Source organism: Neofelis nebulosa, chromosome 4 (genome assembly GCF_028018385.1).
Source record: "Neofelis nebulosa isolate mNeoNeb1 chromosome 4, mNeoNeb1.pri, whole genome shotgun sequence".
In the NCBI taxonomy this organism is placed as follows: Eukaryota; Metazoa; Chordata; class Mammalia; order Carnivora; family Felidae; genus Neofelis; species Neofelis nebulosa.
Genome location: NC_080785.1, coordinates 71871173 through 71887258, shown reverse-complemented (window position 1 = coordinate 71887258; position 16086 = coordinate 71871173). Strand labels below are relative to the sequence as shown.

The window sequence follows — 16086 nt, the reverse complement described above, 5'->3', positions numbered from 1 at the left end:
TCCAGTTGTACCAGCCTCTGTAGTCTTAGCATCAGGTTAAACCAGAGACTAGAGAATTACCCTGAGAAATTCAGCTGGGAGTGACCCACGTCACATCTAGCCATGTTACGTTGGCCAGAACTAGTCATGTGGTTCTGTCTAACTGGTGGGGACTCAGGAAATGCAGAGGAGCTCTCCGTCTCTGCCATAGATAATATTATATTAAGACTAAATTGGAATGTGGCAATCTTGGCAAAAAGATACAGGTTCACATAACTGCTTGTTTGGAGTTGAGGTTTTATCTTTAGACTCTATCTTAGATGTTAAAAATCATATATAAACAATTTAGTGTCACTTATTTTTTGGTATTCTATGCAAGTGTTTTTCCCTTCAGGTTGAATATAGATAATTGAGATGTAGTGCATAAATAAATCAGCAAAAGCAGCTAAAGGGAGAATTAATGACATAAAATTAATCTATACATTAATATTCCTTGTTTTCTCTCTTTTTAATGACAGCATGGAAACATTCCTTTTGAAGACAAGATTTCATCAGTTAAAGTGGTAGGTTAATGTAACAGTAAGCTAAATGTTATGTTGAAACTATATTCATTGGTTAATTTATTTGTAGATCAGCTAATGCTTTGTAGGTATTAAATATATTTCAGTGTATTTAGAGTAGATAAGAATGGTAAAATGATTGAATAAATGTTTGTATGCACAGTTCTGTGTAATGAAATGGAAAATTTGGTCTCTCAGATTATTTAATCCAGAAAATAATAATCTTGTATGTTAATTTGAAACCAGTATGTGTTCAGGATTAATATCCATAAAAGAATATCTGTGACTTTTCTGAATTCCTAGTCACAGTGACTTCTCCTAAATACTGAGAATACAGTAGGGGTCAAGACAAAAATGTCCTAGACTTAATGGATTTTGAAAGTCATTACAGTTCACTACATGCTTTAAATGTGGAATAAGGATGGTGAAAAGGAAAAAGTGGGAGGCGCCTGGGTGGCTCAGTTGGTTGAGCTTCTGACTCTTGATTTTAACTCTTTTAGCTTTTGGATTTAACTCCCAGGGTTGTGCGATTGAGTCCCAAGTCTTACTCCGTGCCGAAGGTGGAGCCTGCGTAAGATTCTCTCTTCTTTGCCCCCTCCCCTACTCGCACTGTCTCTCCCTCTAAAAATAATAAAAAATAAAAAATAAAAAAGGAAGAAGTGGGCATTAGGAATGTACAAAACAGTGAATTAAAAATAGTTTTCCTTTTTGAGAAAGAGATGTTTTAACTGAAGCTTCAAGGATAAGTAGGAGCGAGTCAGGCTCAGTGGAGAAGTTTTATGAGCATTGTAGGCAGAACAGTATATGCAAAGTCCTAGAGAAAAAAGGAGCACATAGAGCATTCCAGGAGCTGAAGGAGAATCAACAGGGTACTTAAAGTGAGGGGAAAGTGGGAGGAGAAAAGGTAGAATGTCTTGGTAGAGGCCAGATCCTATACCTCCTTAGTAGTTTTAAGGACTTTGAAATTTATTCTGAGGACAATTGAAAGTCCTTGAATATTTAAGCAAGGATGTGTGGCAAGATCAGATTTAAATTTTAAAAGATGACTGTGGAGAGTAGTTTAGAGGAAAGTAGAAGTGGATACAAGAATTCCTGTGAGGCCCTTGGGAAACCGAGATGGGAGATGAAGATGTCATGGACAAGGTGTGTTTTACTTTAGGTACTCTTTTTTTTTTTTTTTTTTTTTTTTAACGTGTATTCATTTTTGAGACAGAGGGAGACAGAGTGCAAGGAGGGGAGGAGCAGAGAGAGAGGGAGACACAGAATCCAAGGCAGGCTCCAGGCTCCGAGCAGTCAGCACAGAGCCCAACGTGGGACTTGAACTCACGAACTGTGAGATCATGACCTGAGCCGAAGTCGGATGCTTAACTGACTGAGCCACCCAGACACCCCTTACTTTAGGTACTCTTGAAGAGATGGGTTCATGTTTCTTTTAGGCAGCACGAATAAGTTTCTTTGACTTTTTATTCATTATGTTTCTTTTTTTAGGATTTTCTATGGCATCCAGAAGTTAATGGTTCTATGAAACAGTGTATCAAAGTATGGACTGAGGTCTGTATTTGAACATCTAGGTCTCTGGTTTTAAGCAACCAAATTTTAAAAGCTCATGAGCACTCCTTGTGTTTCTCCCCCTTACTTGCCTGTCCTACTCTTCTGTCTGTGCCAACTTTCTTCATAGTGACTAATTGTGCTGGATGAATCTGGTCACTTTACTGAGAAGAAGGAGTTTTGATCTAGTACCTCTGCTGCCACCACTCTAACCCTACTGTGGTTAATGCTGATGCCACATTTTCCAGACAGAATTTTCTGTTACTTCTGTTGCCCAGTTAACTCAAACCCAGGTCGTCTTCTTGCACAACATACATTCTCTTGAGCATGTTCCCATTTTTTCAAACTCATGCCCAGATTCTTCAGGAAACTTTGTTGTTGTTGTTAAATAGCCTGTTTTCTTCCCTTTTATCATTACATTTGTGGCCCAGAAGTCAAGTCTGGCATATTTTGGCTCATAATGTTTGGAGATAGATATAAGGGCAAGCATTCTATTCACCTCGAAAACCCCAAAGTCCTTTCTAGAATCTCCACAGTAGTCTCCATATAGCTCTTTGTCCTTTAATTAAACCTGTCTTCTTTCCTTAGAGGTATTTGCATTTGGGATGGATAAAACAGTATTCAATTTTGTTGACCTTGTTTTGCTTAATTACTTATACTGCACTGGTATTTTTCTTTGCTTCTTTTCACAGTACATGTTCAGCACTGCAACCACTTCATACACCAAATAAGCTTTTGTAGGATCCAGTGGGAACCTAGTCAACATTTCTAACATTTTTTTTTTTGACAAAATGTGTTTCAGTTTTCAAAAAACAAAATATGAAAACAAATTCTAGAATTCAACTTTCTGGTAACTTGCAGTCTCACATAATTATATTTTGTCTTTGTTGATTTGTTTATTCCAAAAGTGTAGAATAATGTTACATGTATATATTTCAAATGATTTAAACACATGTTTTATGTTTGTGCTGGACCTGAAAGTATATCATTAAAGTAGTAGAAATTCACAGTTAAAGAAACATCAATGCAGTATAATTTATAAGTCCTGTAAAATCATCGATAACTTTTTTTATTTACTAACCTGGAGTTACATTGCATATCCAGATTTTCAGTTCTTGTAATTTGCTAAATCTAGTTTTTAGAGCTTTAGATTCTATTGTAAGATTCCTTATGACTACTGGGGGATAGGAAGGATTCCACTTATTTAGGTAGATGGCTGTGTCATTACTTAAGATTGACTGATGGATTGATTTCATTTATTTAAAAAGTATGTATGTATGCATGTTTTTATGTATTTTTTTATTATTTTCGTAGTAAGCAGCTAGACCCTGAGAATACAACAATCCATATTATTATTATTTATGTGATATTGCTGGCTTTACATTTGGTGTTAGGAGTGTGGCTAGTAATTAATTAGCCTCAGTCTCAGCCTTCAAAGAATTTTCAGTATCTAGTGTATAGTGACTTTCCGATGAATAATAGTATGGTAAGATGAAGAGTAAGTACAGAATTGAGCACAAAGAACTATGAAAGCACCATGGATAGAGGCACTTAGGATGGGGGTTGGTTAGATACAGGTGATGGTTTAAGAAAGCTTTACAGAGGAGGTAATATTTCCAGAAGAACTGTGGGGTTAGAAGGATACACTTATTAACTGAAAGTTAATTATTGTAGCCTACAGGCATAAAAGCAAAGTTGAATTTAGACAACTCTGCTGTGATTCAACAGATATTTATTAATCACCTGCCATTTTCTAGGTACTAGGCTAAAAAGTGCTGATACCCAGTTAACATGATAGAGTTCCTCTCCTCAAAGAGCTTCCAGATGAGTGGCAGATATAGTTAATTAAGAAAGTAATGTGACAAGTGCCAAAATAGGGGAAGAATAGGGTACAGCAAGATTACAGAGAATAGGCACTAACTATAAGTTTTCAAAACTAGTTTTCAGGTAAAGTGATTTTAAGGGTGAGGGCCTGTTATGAGAAAGGAGGGTTGTTTCATGCACAAGAAGTAGCATATGCAAAGATACTGAAGATAGACTATAGCCTATTCAGGGAATCACTAGTAGTTTTAGTATGGCTGGAGCTTAAATTCAAAGTGCTTTTTTTATTTGCATTTGGTTTTGGCTGTTATTTCCATGTGCCTCATTTGAGGAGAGGGCTAATAAGAGATGAGGTAAGCAGATATTATGAATAATATCTTAAGTTGTATTCGGTGTGGTATAAATTCATTTATCTATCTATCCATGTTTTGATTACTTCTAAATACTTAAGGGCATATTTCCTAAAAATAAGAATATTGAGTTTAATTTGTGTTCAGGGTAGTGGAGAACCACTGAAATGTTTAAACAGAATGGTGACATGTATTGAGGGAGTCGTGGGAAATTAGGGTAAACTGTGAAGAAACCAACAATTTAGATTTAATTCTGTAGGTGAAGGCACTTATTAAGAAGTCTGAGCTACTCAGATGGAATTGGAGAATCCGGGTATTGTGTGAGGTGATAGTTGAAGTTACTTGAATGGAAGACATTGAATAGGCACAGAGTTTAGAGATTAAAGAAGAGGACTTGGTAATGCAACTATCAAAAACATTTTGAGAAGGGGCAGTAAAGGAGGTAAGAGGAAAAGCAGGAGAAGAATAACTGTATCATGACACACAAGGGGAGGAAAGAGTTTTAAAAAGTGGACAGTCAGAAGTGTCACTTTAGGAACTAGACAGGGTAGAATGAAGCTAACAGAACGTAGAAATCCAGAATTCATGAATGGGATCAGTCTTAGTGCATGGTGAAGCCCCAAATCAAAATGTGATCAATTGAGGCATAAATGAGAGATAAGGAAATTCACATAGGGAGGGCAAAATGCTCTTCCAAGTAATCTGTTGGTTAACAGTACAAGGAGGAAGGATTTGAGAATGAGGCAAGGTTGAAGGAACATTTTTTTAGTCTAAAGATGATATATCATTTTGTAGATGGGGGAAGAAAGGAGGCTAGAGAAGGAAAATGAAATTGATGAGAATTGGAGATTGATCATTCATGGATATATCCCTGGACAGAAAAAGGGGGCCGATAGAGACACAGAGTAAGGATTAGCCATTAAGAGGATTAGCCATTGACTCTGTTGTTCAAGGAAGATAGGCTGGGAGAAGTTGTAAGAATAGAGGAAGTCTAGAGCACACAAGCCAGATGAATTCCATTTTCTCCATGAAATTTAAGAATTTTATACCAAAAGTGAGAAGGGAGGCAAGAGGGACCTGTAGAAGAGAAATAAGATTTGGGGTTAATGACTGTGACAAATCAGAAAGGGAGCCACCTAGAGATGAGGAAGAAATTCCACTAAAATAGCAGTGTAAAATGAAACACACTAGACTGGAAATGAGAGTATCCATGAAGGAAATTATTGGTATTCTTTTTCTCTGCTTTCATAGTCTTCTACCTTTATAATGAGACAATACCTGTCATTTTTACTTTTCTAGATGAGTCATATTTTTTTCTAATTAAATTTCTTGCTTATTTTTAATTGTTCCTTGCGCACATGATTATAATAGCAGGTCTTTTGATGTGAAAATTGCACTAAATTTAGGAGTCACAAGACTTAAGCTCTGGCTTTGTCCCTTACAGGCCTCAGCAATACCCTATAAACTTTTCTGAGTCTGTATCCTTAATTTGATATGATGTGTATAATATCTTCCTGCCTGTCTCATGGGTGGCAAGAATCTATATTCAAATGAGCTAATTTAAAAGAACTTAGTAAATTACTAAGTACTGTATAATTGGTAGTATTAGTAATAGTACAATTTGCATTTGATGAGGATTTCTACCAAATTTCTCCTTGTTTCTTTGCACATTGTGGTCTATGATAATTAGCCGTTATACATGTCAGATTTAGCTTTTCCAAAGATTACATTTCTTGCATTTTATTTAACATTTTTCTATGTACCCTCTAGTCTTCATTAATATTTTTTAATTGGCTGACATAATATACTAGAGCTTTACTCTAAACAGTTTACTCCAAATTCAGAATAATATTAGGCCATATTAAATTTCAGTGATATGTTTTGGGCTTTTTTTTTTAAGAACACCAAAAAATTAAACATACAAGCTTCATGCTATTCTGTATAACCACATAACCATGTAAGGTTTTAGGCATTGGCTGTGCCATCTTGTTATAATGAGAATCCAGTAAGGAACTCAGAAAATTAAAATGGATTTAGAAGGAAGAACTTTAAATTTAAGGCAAAAAGTAAGTGATGTTACTTATATTAATTCCCATAACTAGATGGAACACTCTTATGAAGATTTTTCTTTCTTTAGGATTCTGTTGCAAAGCCCCATGTGATTATAGCAGGAGCTGCCACAGTAAGTTATTATGCATATTCTTACGTACGGATTTTTGTTTCATTCTTAAGGACACGCTGAGGAAAAGTTAACTTATGTTAAATAGAATTCTTGATTGTATCTATATTTCAATTACTATTTCTATTATAATTAATGATGCTGATTTATTTTAAATTTTTTTTTTTCAACTTTTTATTTATTTTTGGGACAGAGAGAGACAGAGCATGAACGGGGGAGGGGCAGAGAGAGAGGGAGACACAGAATCGGAAACAGGCTCCAGGCTCCGAGCCATCAGCCCAGAGCCTGACGCGGGGCTCGAACTCACAGACCGCGAGATCGTGACCTGGCTGAAGTCGGACGCTTAACCGACTGCGCCACCCAGGCGCCCCAATGCTGATTTATTTTAATGAAACAATTTGAATAAATTTAGTAAACTTGGTGTTAAATGTCAATATTATTTTATTTATAAAATTACATTCTTCTTGAATGTCATACATTGAGTGTCTAATGTTATATCAGCTTTTTTTAATTGCCTTCATAGATTTCATGAAATAATTTGATGAAATTTTATTCTAATGTTGAATAAAAGTGGAGATTATCTTAAAATAATAACTTTTGTTACAATAGAGCAAGTTATAATTTTTCTGTGATAAATGCTGAATTAATGCTTATTTTTTATTTCTTAGTGGTCTATCAAGATTCACAATGGTAGCAATGAAGCTCTTTCCCAATATAAAATGAACATTACCTCCATAGCACCACTTTTAGAAAAACTGGCAAAGACTAGTGATGTTTATTGGGTCTTACAAGGTAAGGAATGAACAAATGAGTAATGAACAAATGTCATTATGTATATATTTTGAAGCATGGGTTTTTTATTGTCTCCTGTTTCAAGAAGCAGAATTACTCCTTTATGAGGATAAATCTTGAAATAAGGTTTGCAAAATTAGAATAAATTTGAGTTATTTGCTTTCCTTTTGTGAACTTAAGGAAGAGATAAACTAATAAATATAATAAGTGAAAATAAATAATAAATAAACAAAAATATCCTTCAAGGAGCCTCAGCATACAAAATGGCTGCAGCATATAACAAAAAGAATAAGTTCTCAAAGATAAATAAGATGTTTACCCCTGATTTTTATTTCTTACAAAGTATATTTATGGTGATTGGGAAATACAGAAAAAAATTATTAAGTCTGTTTCATAATATTAGAGTCATTGGAAGCAAATAAATTCTGGAATTGACAGAATGTATTTAAATTCATACCATCTGGTTTATACTTGGTAATGAAATTCTTTAAGAGAAAGTTGACATTAGATCAAGTCATTTCAGGAGTTTATTGAATGTCCATTATTTAATGTCTAGCACTATATGAAATTGCCTTGGATATTTCAGCAATTCAACTGGCTTGTCAGAAACTCTTACAATTATTTCCAAATTGAATGTCAAGTTAAACGGAACAGCAAGAGTAGTGATAATCTATTCTGCAATCTATATTATTTACAAACTAATTGTTAACCTTTCTTTTACTAAAATGAGAAAAAAATTATTTATGGTAAGTGATAAGGGACTTTGATCCTCAATAATATTACCTTCCAATTGTATGAGCAAAGCAGTGGCAGGAAAAAAAAAGATTGACTGTTACTCTTAATTCGGCAGTCTTCCCCAATCCAGTTTTATTTATTTTTTTAAATGTTTGTTGATTTATTTTGAGAGAGAGAGAGCATGCGACCAGGGGAGGGGCAGAGAGAGAGGGAGAGAGAATCCTAAGCAGGCTACATGCTGTGAGTGCGGAACCTGATGTGGAGCCTGACACAGAGCTTGATCTCAGGGATCCATGAAATCATGACCTGAGCTGAAATAAAGAGCTGAACGTTCAGCCAATTGAGCCACCCAGGCACCCCATTTTTCGGTCTAGTTTTCAATTCCCATTGCCCAGTGGTACTCAGTATCCCCAAATTTTAAACTCCTAAGATATGCTAGAACATAAAAATATTTCCTGAAAGCTGTGTACTAAGATAAGAGAGGGATAAAAGTTCTTTAGATTTAAAAGAGATATCGATTGATTCAAAGTATCTGAACTTTCACAACAGAATATGAAGTACAATCAGTGAACTTGCATGATCACTAATTCTATCAGTAGGGATTTTTTAAATGTGTTTTTAAAAATATGTGTTTTGTGTACAGATCCTGTTTATGAAGATCTATTAAGTGAAAATAGGAAAATGATCACTAATGAGAAGATAGATGCCTACAATGAAGCTGCAGTCAGCATTTTGAATAGTAGCACCAGAAATTCTAAATCAAATGTTAAGATGTTCAGTGTTTCTAAATTAATTGCTCAAGAAACCATCACAGAGTCTTTGGATGGCTTACATCTTCCTGAATCAAGCAGAGAAACTGTAAGAATTCTTGTATCTATCAGGAGATAGAAACTACAATATCTTATTAGTTTTAGCTATAAGTCACTATAATATGGTAACAAACAACTTATTTTTTTACAGTCTTAATTACTTGTAGTTATTCTATCTAAACATGCACGTAGAACTAATTTTGCTTTTATACATGTGAGAGTTTTAGTAAAAGAAGGAAAGAAGTTATGGGAGGGAGGAAATGAAACTTCATTTATTGAGTGCTCCTCATTCTTAATATACCTTGTCTCCTAAGCTTATAAGTTCTCACCACACTCCTGTTTAAAAACTACTGTATTATGTTCTCTTTGCCTTAAAAACCTTAAATGTGTAAGATCAAGCTTCTGTGAAGAGCACCTTTTTAAACATGTAGCATAATTTTTATTCTCTTATCGTTATTTTACCCTAAGTTTTATATGGGCTGCATAGTAGTTACTGAACAAATCCAGACAGATGGAAATAGGTTAAATAAGAAAGAGAACTGCATGGTTATAAATTGTCACATACAGTACAGCAGATATTATTTAGTTATTGTTTTCTTATAAAGGAGTGATTCTTAATCTTCTTGAGAATCACATAACCCCTTTGAGTATTCTGTAAAAAGGAATGATTCTGTTCCAGTCTTGCAGAAATGCGTGTTTGTGTGTGTATATGCATATACACACACATGGCTCTCCATATACTTTAAGGGGCTTTGTGGACCCCCTGGAACTGGTTAAGAACCTTGGGTTGGAGTTTGTAAGCTAGTATCTTCAAGATTTTCAGGTACAGAACTTCCTGAAGTTGCAGGGCTAAAAGTATGAGATTTTCTAAATAGTTGAGTATTTTGAACGTTTAGGCTTAAAAAATATAATCATCTTAGAGTTCCAAAATAGCCTAAACTATAAAATTTTTATAGAACTAGACTTGACTGAACTTTCAACTAGGCAGAATCTTGGCAGCTTATCTAGGAGATTTGTGCTATAATGAAACCATGTTGAAGATTCCACATTTTATTTAACATTAGAAATCTTAAAACTTTATAATTCTAAGTGCTCATAAATGATAAACCAAATGAAAAGCACATTACAAATATTGTTAGCTAAGAATTAATGATTTTTTGGTGGCAGTAATTTTACATCTTTTTTTACATCTAAAGACTGGCACTCTATCTTAAGTATCCTGCGAGTCTGCTAACTAAAATTCTTTGGGCTTTGACATCTGTCAGTATTTGTTTTACCAAAGGTCATGGCCCAATAGCCATGAAATCAGTGTTTTATTTTTTTAAGAATAGAATAGACAAATGTCAGAGTGCATTCTAGATAGTAAGGATAGATATTGTTTCCTGTGGATGTGTTCTGGGTCACATTATAAAATGAGTGTTTCATTATGGATCATAGTCCAAGAAGTTTGAAAAACCCTGAACTGGCTATTACAGATTAAGGAATACCATTATTTGCATACCATTATTTGGGAAATGGTAGCAAAGAGTACAAAGGCATTTTAGTTTCGGTGCTGAAAAGTCAGTAATATTCACAAGAGAAAATCTAATGCAAGATACATTACTGACAAGATAATAACCAAATAACTTGATTTGTTCACAGAGTGCAATGATTCTTATGAACGTGTATTGCAATAAGATTTTGAAGCCTGTAGATGGTTCCTGTTGTCAACCTCGGCCTCCTCTTACCCTCATACAGAAGCTAGCTGCTTGTTTTTTTACTTTATCTATTATCGGATATTTAATTTTTTATATAATTCATCGTAACACTCATCGGAAGAATAAGCCATGTACTGATTTGGAAAGTGGAGAGGAAAAGAAAAATATTATCAATACCTCTGTGTCTCCATTAGAAATACTTTTACAGTCTTTCTGCAAACTTGGCCTGATAATGGCTTATTTCTATATGTGTGACCGTGCAAATCTATTTATGAAGGAAAACAAATTTTATACACATTCAACTTTCTTTATTCCAATTATCTACATCTTGGTTTTGGGAGTGTTTTACAATGAAAATACTAAGGAGGTAAGAGTCATTTTCTTTTTAGCTCATGTTAACTCTTTCATCTCATTGTAAACTCTAGATTAAAGAAATAATAATCATGTACCATGCCAGAATATTCAAACACATATATAGAAGAGGACAAAAGGATATTGTGGTTGTACTTTGCCTGGTGGACTCTTAACAGTTGCTTTTTTTTGAAACAGTTTGGAAGAAATTCAGAGTCACATAAAGATTGTTGAAAAAATTGGTGAATAAGGATCTGTGAAAAAGATGTCATGACTTAGTGTTATTTTGCCTGTTTGGGAATAGGGAAAGTGGAGGTGTTCCCAATTTTATAATGGTCTACAAACATGAGATACTATTATCTTACGTAAAGTTTTTAAAAAGTAACTAAAAAATATAATTAACAAATGCCTATATGCACAAACATTTTATATTCATATATCTATACAGACATGTATACACACAAATTAGAATTTATGTAATAATGTGGGCACTGCTTATAATAGTCTGAATTTCCTGTTTTCAAATTATTGTAATTGCTCAGAATATTAGCGTAACTTCTTTTTAAGGCATGATTTATTTGAATTAATAAACTCTCTTGTAAGAAGTAACTTTCATATGAGGATGACTAATCAGTTTTTTCATCTCCTTGGGAAAATAAACTATAATAATGGACCATTTTTTCACAGTAAAATATAAGAGAACTGTAAGATCTTTTCTAGCTGAAACTCCTAAGATTTTTTTAAAGAAAATTATACAATGCCATTTTTTAGACTAACAAGCACATCTGTCAAACTTTAAATGTAATCTTAATATAAAACCATGAGTAGCAACTTAAATATATAAAATCTCCTTTAGTTTATATTAATTCTCCAATTCATATTATATTGAAATAGTTTCATTATATATCTTATCAAATAAATTGACAATCTTTAATTGTTTGTTTTTCTCCAAAGTTCTTTTAACAGAAGCATTAGCTTTATGTCCTATAAGAAAAATTTACTTAATAATACCTTCATAATGAATTGTAAAACAGACTGGTTCTTTTCCACAGACTAAAGTGTTAAATAGAGAACAAACTGATGAATGGAAAGGCTGGATGCAACTTGTGATTCTGATTTATCATATCTCTGGAGCAAGTACAGTAAGTATTTTGAATTTAAATTCAGAAAATATAGGAAACAGTGGCACTTTAATGTTTCTTTAAGGGCACCACCTCTTTTGTGTTTTATATTCTTGACCGTTTAGAGACCCATTTTATTTTCTACCCAACCTTTATGCCTTCCCATTCTTCTCCTACCACCTGACTCTTTGAGAATGTATAGTCTTCAGCCAATAATTTATTAGTAATACCTGGCCTTAATTTTAATGGAGTAGAAACAGCTGATAACCTAAGGGTATTAATTCATGCCACCCTGTTGGACAGCTAATTTAAACTTAGGAGGAAACAATGTAGATGACACTTAATTGCAAAAGATTTCAAATAGACAAGTTACTATCAAAAGAAATCAAATTAGATGACTATATTTATATTCTACCCTTACTTGTATTTTATATTGTTACACTTCTAGAGTTTAAAAACCTTAGAACTCTTTTCCTCCATTATTCAAAGAACTCAGGTACTAATGGATTACCATTGTACCATTGATGTGCTGTACCTGGACAAAGTCATTTTTTCCTTCTCCCTAGTTGTCTTAAAAGATAGGATTCTCATGGTCTCAGGACACCCTGGATTTGACAGGAGTAAAAAAAAAAACAACAAAAACAAAAAAAAACGTATTCCGAGTTGTAACATTCCAGCTACGTTGCAATTAAAGCAGACTTTGGAGGGCGAACCTACATCGTATAACTACTTTTCACGCAAGTTTTATAGTGAAGGTACAAACTGATTTCTATAAAATATGCTTTAAAACAATTATGGAACTACTGAACTGTTTTTTATTGTTTTGTTTACACAAAGCACACATCTGTAAATAGTATTTGAATTGGTGATAAATTGAGATAAATTGAGATAAGAATTTTGTCCAGACAGAAGTATTTTGAAATTTCCAAAGTAGCAGTTAAGAAAACAAATAATACTGAGGTTTTCTTCAGATATCTCCAACAATTTGAAAATAATATTATTCTTCATTGAATCTTTTCGTTATTTTCAAAAATTGTCCATGATTTTATGGATGGTTTGTTTGAAGGGCAGAAGATAAAGAAATGAAGTATAATTTTTACTGAAATTGTATGGCTATGATGTGTATATTTGTGGCAGCAGTGAAATTCCTGTCGCACTGCAACTGAAGGGGACCTAGTGAGTTCAAGTTGGTACAGAAGATTGAAGACAGTAAAAGAAATCCGAGGCAAGGGGAGATGAGGATAGTAAGACTGTTTGTAAGCCCAGCTCAGAATTTGGAGGATAGATTTGTCAGATTCTCTAAAAAGTCAGTAGAGATGAATATTGAATCCTAGAAATACCCCTCACATATGAATAAGGATTAGATTAATTTGAGAAGGAAAAAAGTCTTTTGTTTTAAGAAAATGCCACTTAGAGACATAATTTATTGCTGACATATTAAAGGGTGATACTCCTATTTTAAAAAAATCAGATAGAAAGAATTAATGGCAGATTAAGTTCCTCAATTCAGTGATTCCAGAAAGAATTTGGATCATAAAAGGATGAAGGTAATTTGGCATTCTGTTATAATCATTTGCCAAGCTAGCATTCTAATTCTAATATATCTTAGACTACATCCCAATATATCCTAAATTACAGTTTTTAAAAATCTCTGTTCTGAAAGGACATACTTTTCATTAACAGACCATTTGTTATGATTAATTAACATATTCCTGTTCTTTTATATAATAGGATTTTGTGGTTAAAAATTACCTGTGTCTACATTAGCAAAGCATAATTAGCATGGGTTATAACATATTTTGGGACCTGATTCTTGGATATTTGAGGGATTACCCTCATTAAAAACCTTTTTTAACTGCCATGGTTATTTTAATTACATAATCTTAATGTTTTTTATTTTGAGTAAAATATGTTAAAATATGTCAAACTTTAGTTGTGCCATGTTTTTATACTAAAATAGAAACCATAAAAAAATACAGAGAATTCTTAAAATAATCCAGATGGTCTAGCAGATTGCAATTGTTGGTATAAACATTCTTTTAAAACATAATTTATAGGAAATAGGGATAAAACACTGTGAATTTAATATGGAGAGTACAGCGAGTTAGGTCTATACAGTAGATGATTTTGTGTTCCACAGTGGGTTTTTTTTCCTTTGGGAGTTTGTAAGTAACTTTCATGAAAGGATCTGAATAAAAGATCTTGAGGGAAAATTTGTGGGACTAGAAAAAGAACAGAATCTGAAGCCAGCCTAGCTATTAATTGTAATGCAGTTAAAATTCCAAACATATTTTAATATTAAAATTTTGTTGTAGTACTTGACTCATGAAAGATAAAAAGAAAAATAATTTGGATTAAAGGAGACAGAAGAGAAACGACAACTAAGTGCACTGTATGATACTTGATCCAAGATTCCTAAAAAAAATTTGTTTTTAAACCATAGAGGATGTTACTGGCACAGTCAGGGATATTTGAATGTAAATTTTACAATAGATACTGTTATAGTAATACTAAATCTTGGGTTATTAAAATGATATATGATTATGTAAGAAACTATTTTATCTTCTTAGAAGATACTTGCTAATATATTTAGGAACGATGTAGTCTGCAGCATTCTTTAAAATGGGTCAGCATGGTATATGGATATCCATTGTATTATTCTTACAACTTTTTTGTTGGCTTAAAATGCATTAAAATAAAAACTTGGGAGAAGTATTACATGAAATTTTCAATAATCCAACATTGGCAGGTACTTGGCAGATTGCTGTGATAGTGTTTAATTTAGTTTAAATGAATAGTGTTTACTTTTTAAATGTAATAACCAAGTCTGAAGTTTGTAGGCCCAGCCCCAGTCTTGAGGGGATTTCAAAGCATGTTTGTGGACAGTGATTAAAGTGATTGGGAATAGTTAGCCTAGGTTTGACAACTATTTTCAGGTACTTGTAGAACAATCAGATCTAAGAATCAGTGTATGCAAAAGGCTCTAAGGCTAGACTCTCCATTATGGAAGCCGCTAGACACATGTGGCTGTTGAGCACTTGAAATATAGCTAGTTGGAATTGAGATGTACTGTGAATGTGAAATACATACCAGTTAAGTATGATTAATTGTGATAAATGCATACTAAGTTCAAAAATTTAGCCTAAAACATATAAAATATCTTATTACATCCTCATTACATGTTAGAATGAAAGTATTTTGTATATATTCAATTAAATACATTATATTTATTAAAATTAGTTTCACTTGATTCTTTGAGCTTTTTAAATATTCTGGTAGCCATATTAAAAGTGCACTATGTGACTTGCATTTTATTTCTATTGCATAGCATTGCCCTAGAAGACTGAAGTTGGTAGCTTTTACATAGAGTTAGATTTCAACTTTTCTTGAAAAGGAACTTTATGGTAGTAAATGGCCATCTGAAAATGAATGGATTGCCTTGGGAATTTGTACATATTCTGCTGTTCAAAGTGTTCAGATACTTGAAGGGAATATTTTAGAGTGCTTTCAAGAATGAGGTGACAGGCTTAGATAAATCCTGAGGTTATTTTAATACGACATTTCCTACCTTCATCACTGTGATTCTAGTAGCTTACACCTTCATCGAAAATTTCTGATTTAACGATAAGACATTTAAAAAGAACTAATGATGAAGGGCAATAAATAAAAACCCTGTTTGATATATAGATGTCAGTGCTGTAAGAACTCTGAGGAAGGAAAAATGACTTTCATCTGAGAGTAAAGATAGGAAATTTTTGAACAGGGCTCTAAAGAAGAATAAGATTTGAATAAGCAAAATATGGTCACAAGAAGAATATTCCAGGGTAGAATAAACAGATAAACAAAGGAAAGGTGACAGGGAGGCACAAGAATCACTCTAGGAGACAGAGAACCCTAACAGTTTGGCTAGAGTAGAAGGGGTATTGAAGAGTTTATGACCTATTATAAATTGAGGGCTTTTTGCCTTCTCAGAAAAGAAAAAGATGTGCTCAAGGGTGCATTCAAGGATATATACAAAAGATGCATACATTGAAGGACTCATAAAATCTATTTAAGATGTCTACTTATTTTATTTTTTCCTACAAGGTATCACTTGGAAAACATACATTAACCTGAAGTGGCCATAAGTTTGTCAATGCTGGAT

The 16086-nt window shown here is 33.3% G+C and overlaps 1 protein-coding gene across 12 annotated transcripts in view; it reads left to right on the top strand.

The window, feature by feature from the left end:
* CASD1 (CAS1 domain containing 1) overlaps positions 1-16086 on the top strand; it is a 68956-nt gene that overhangs the window by 17591 nt on the left and 35279 nt on the right. For 11 of the 12 annotated variants that reach the window (XR_009260460.1, XR_009260459.1, XR_009260462.1 and 8 more), the window contains exons 4-10: positions 498-542; positions 2028-2090; positions 6396-6440; positions 7106-7229; positions 8608-8822; positions 10415-10837; positions 11874-11963. Coding sequence is in view for 7 of the 12 variants with exons in the window: in XM_058725069.1 (XP_058581052.1) it covers positions 498-542; positions 2028-2090; positions 6396-6440; positions 7106-7229; positions 8608-8822; positions 10415-10837; positions 11874-11963 (1005 nt within the window). In the remaining 5 variants the exon portion in view is untranslated. Of the gene's footprint in view, positions 1-497; positions 543-1091; positions 1111-2027; positions 2091-6395; positions 6441-7105; positions 7230-8607; positions 8823-10414; positions 10838-11873; positions 11964-16086 lie in introns of those variants that run through there. The other variant, XM_058725070.1, reaches the window with a different exon arrangement.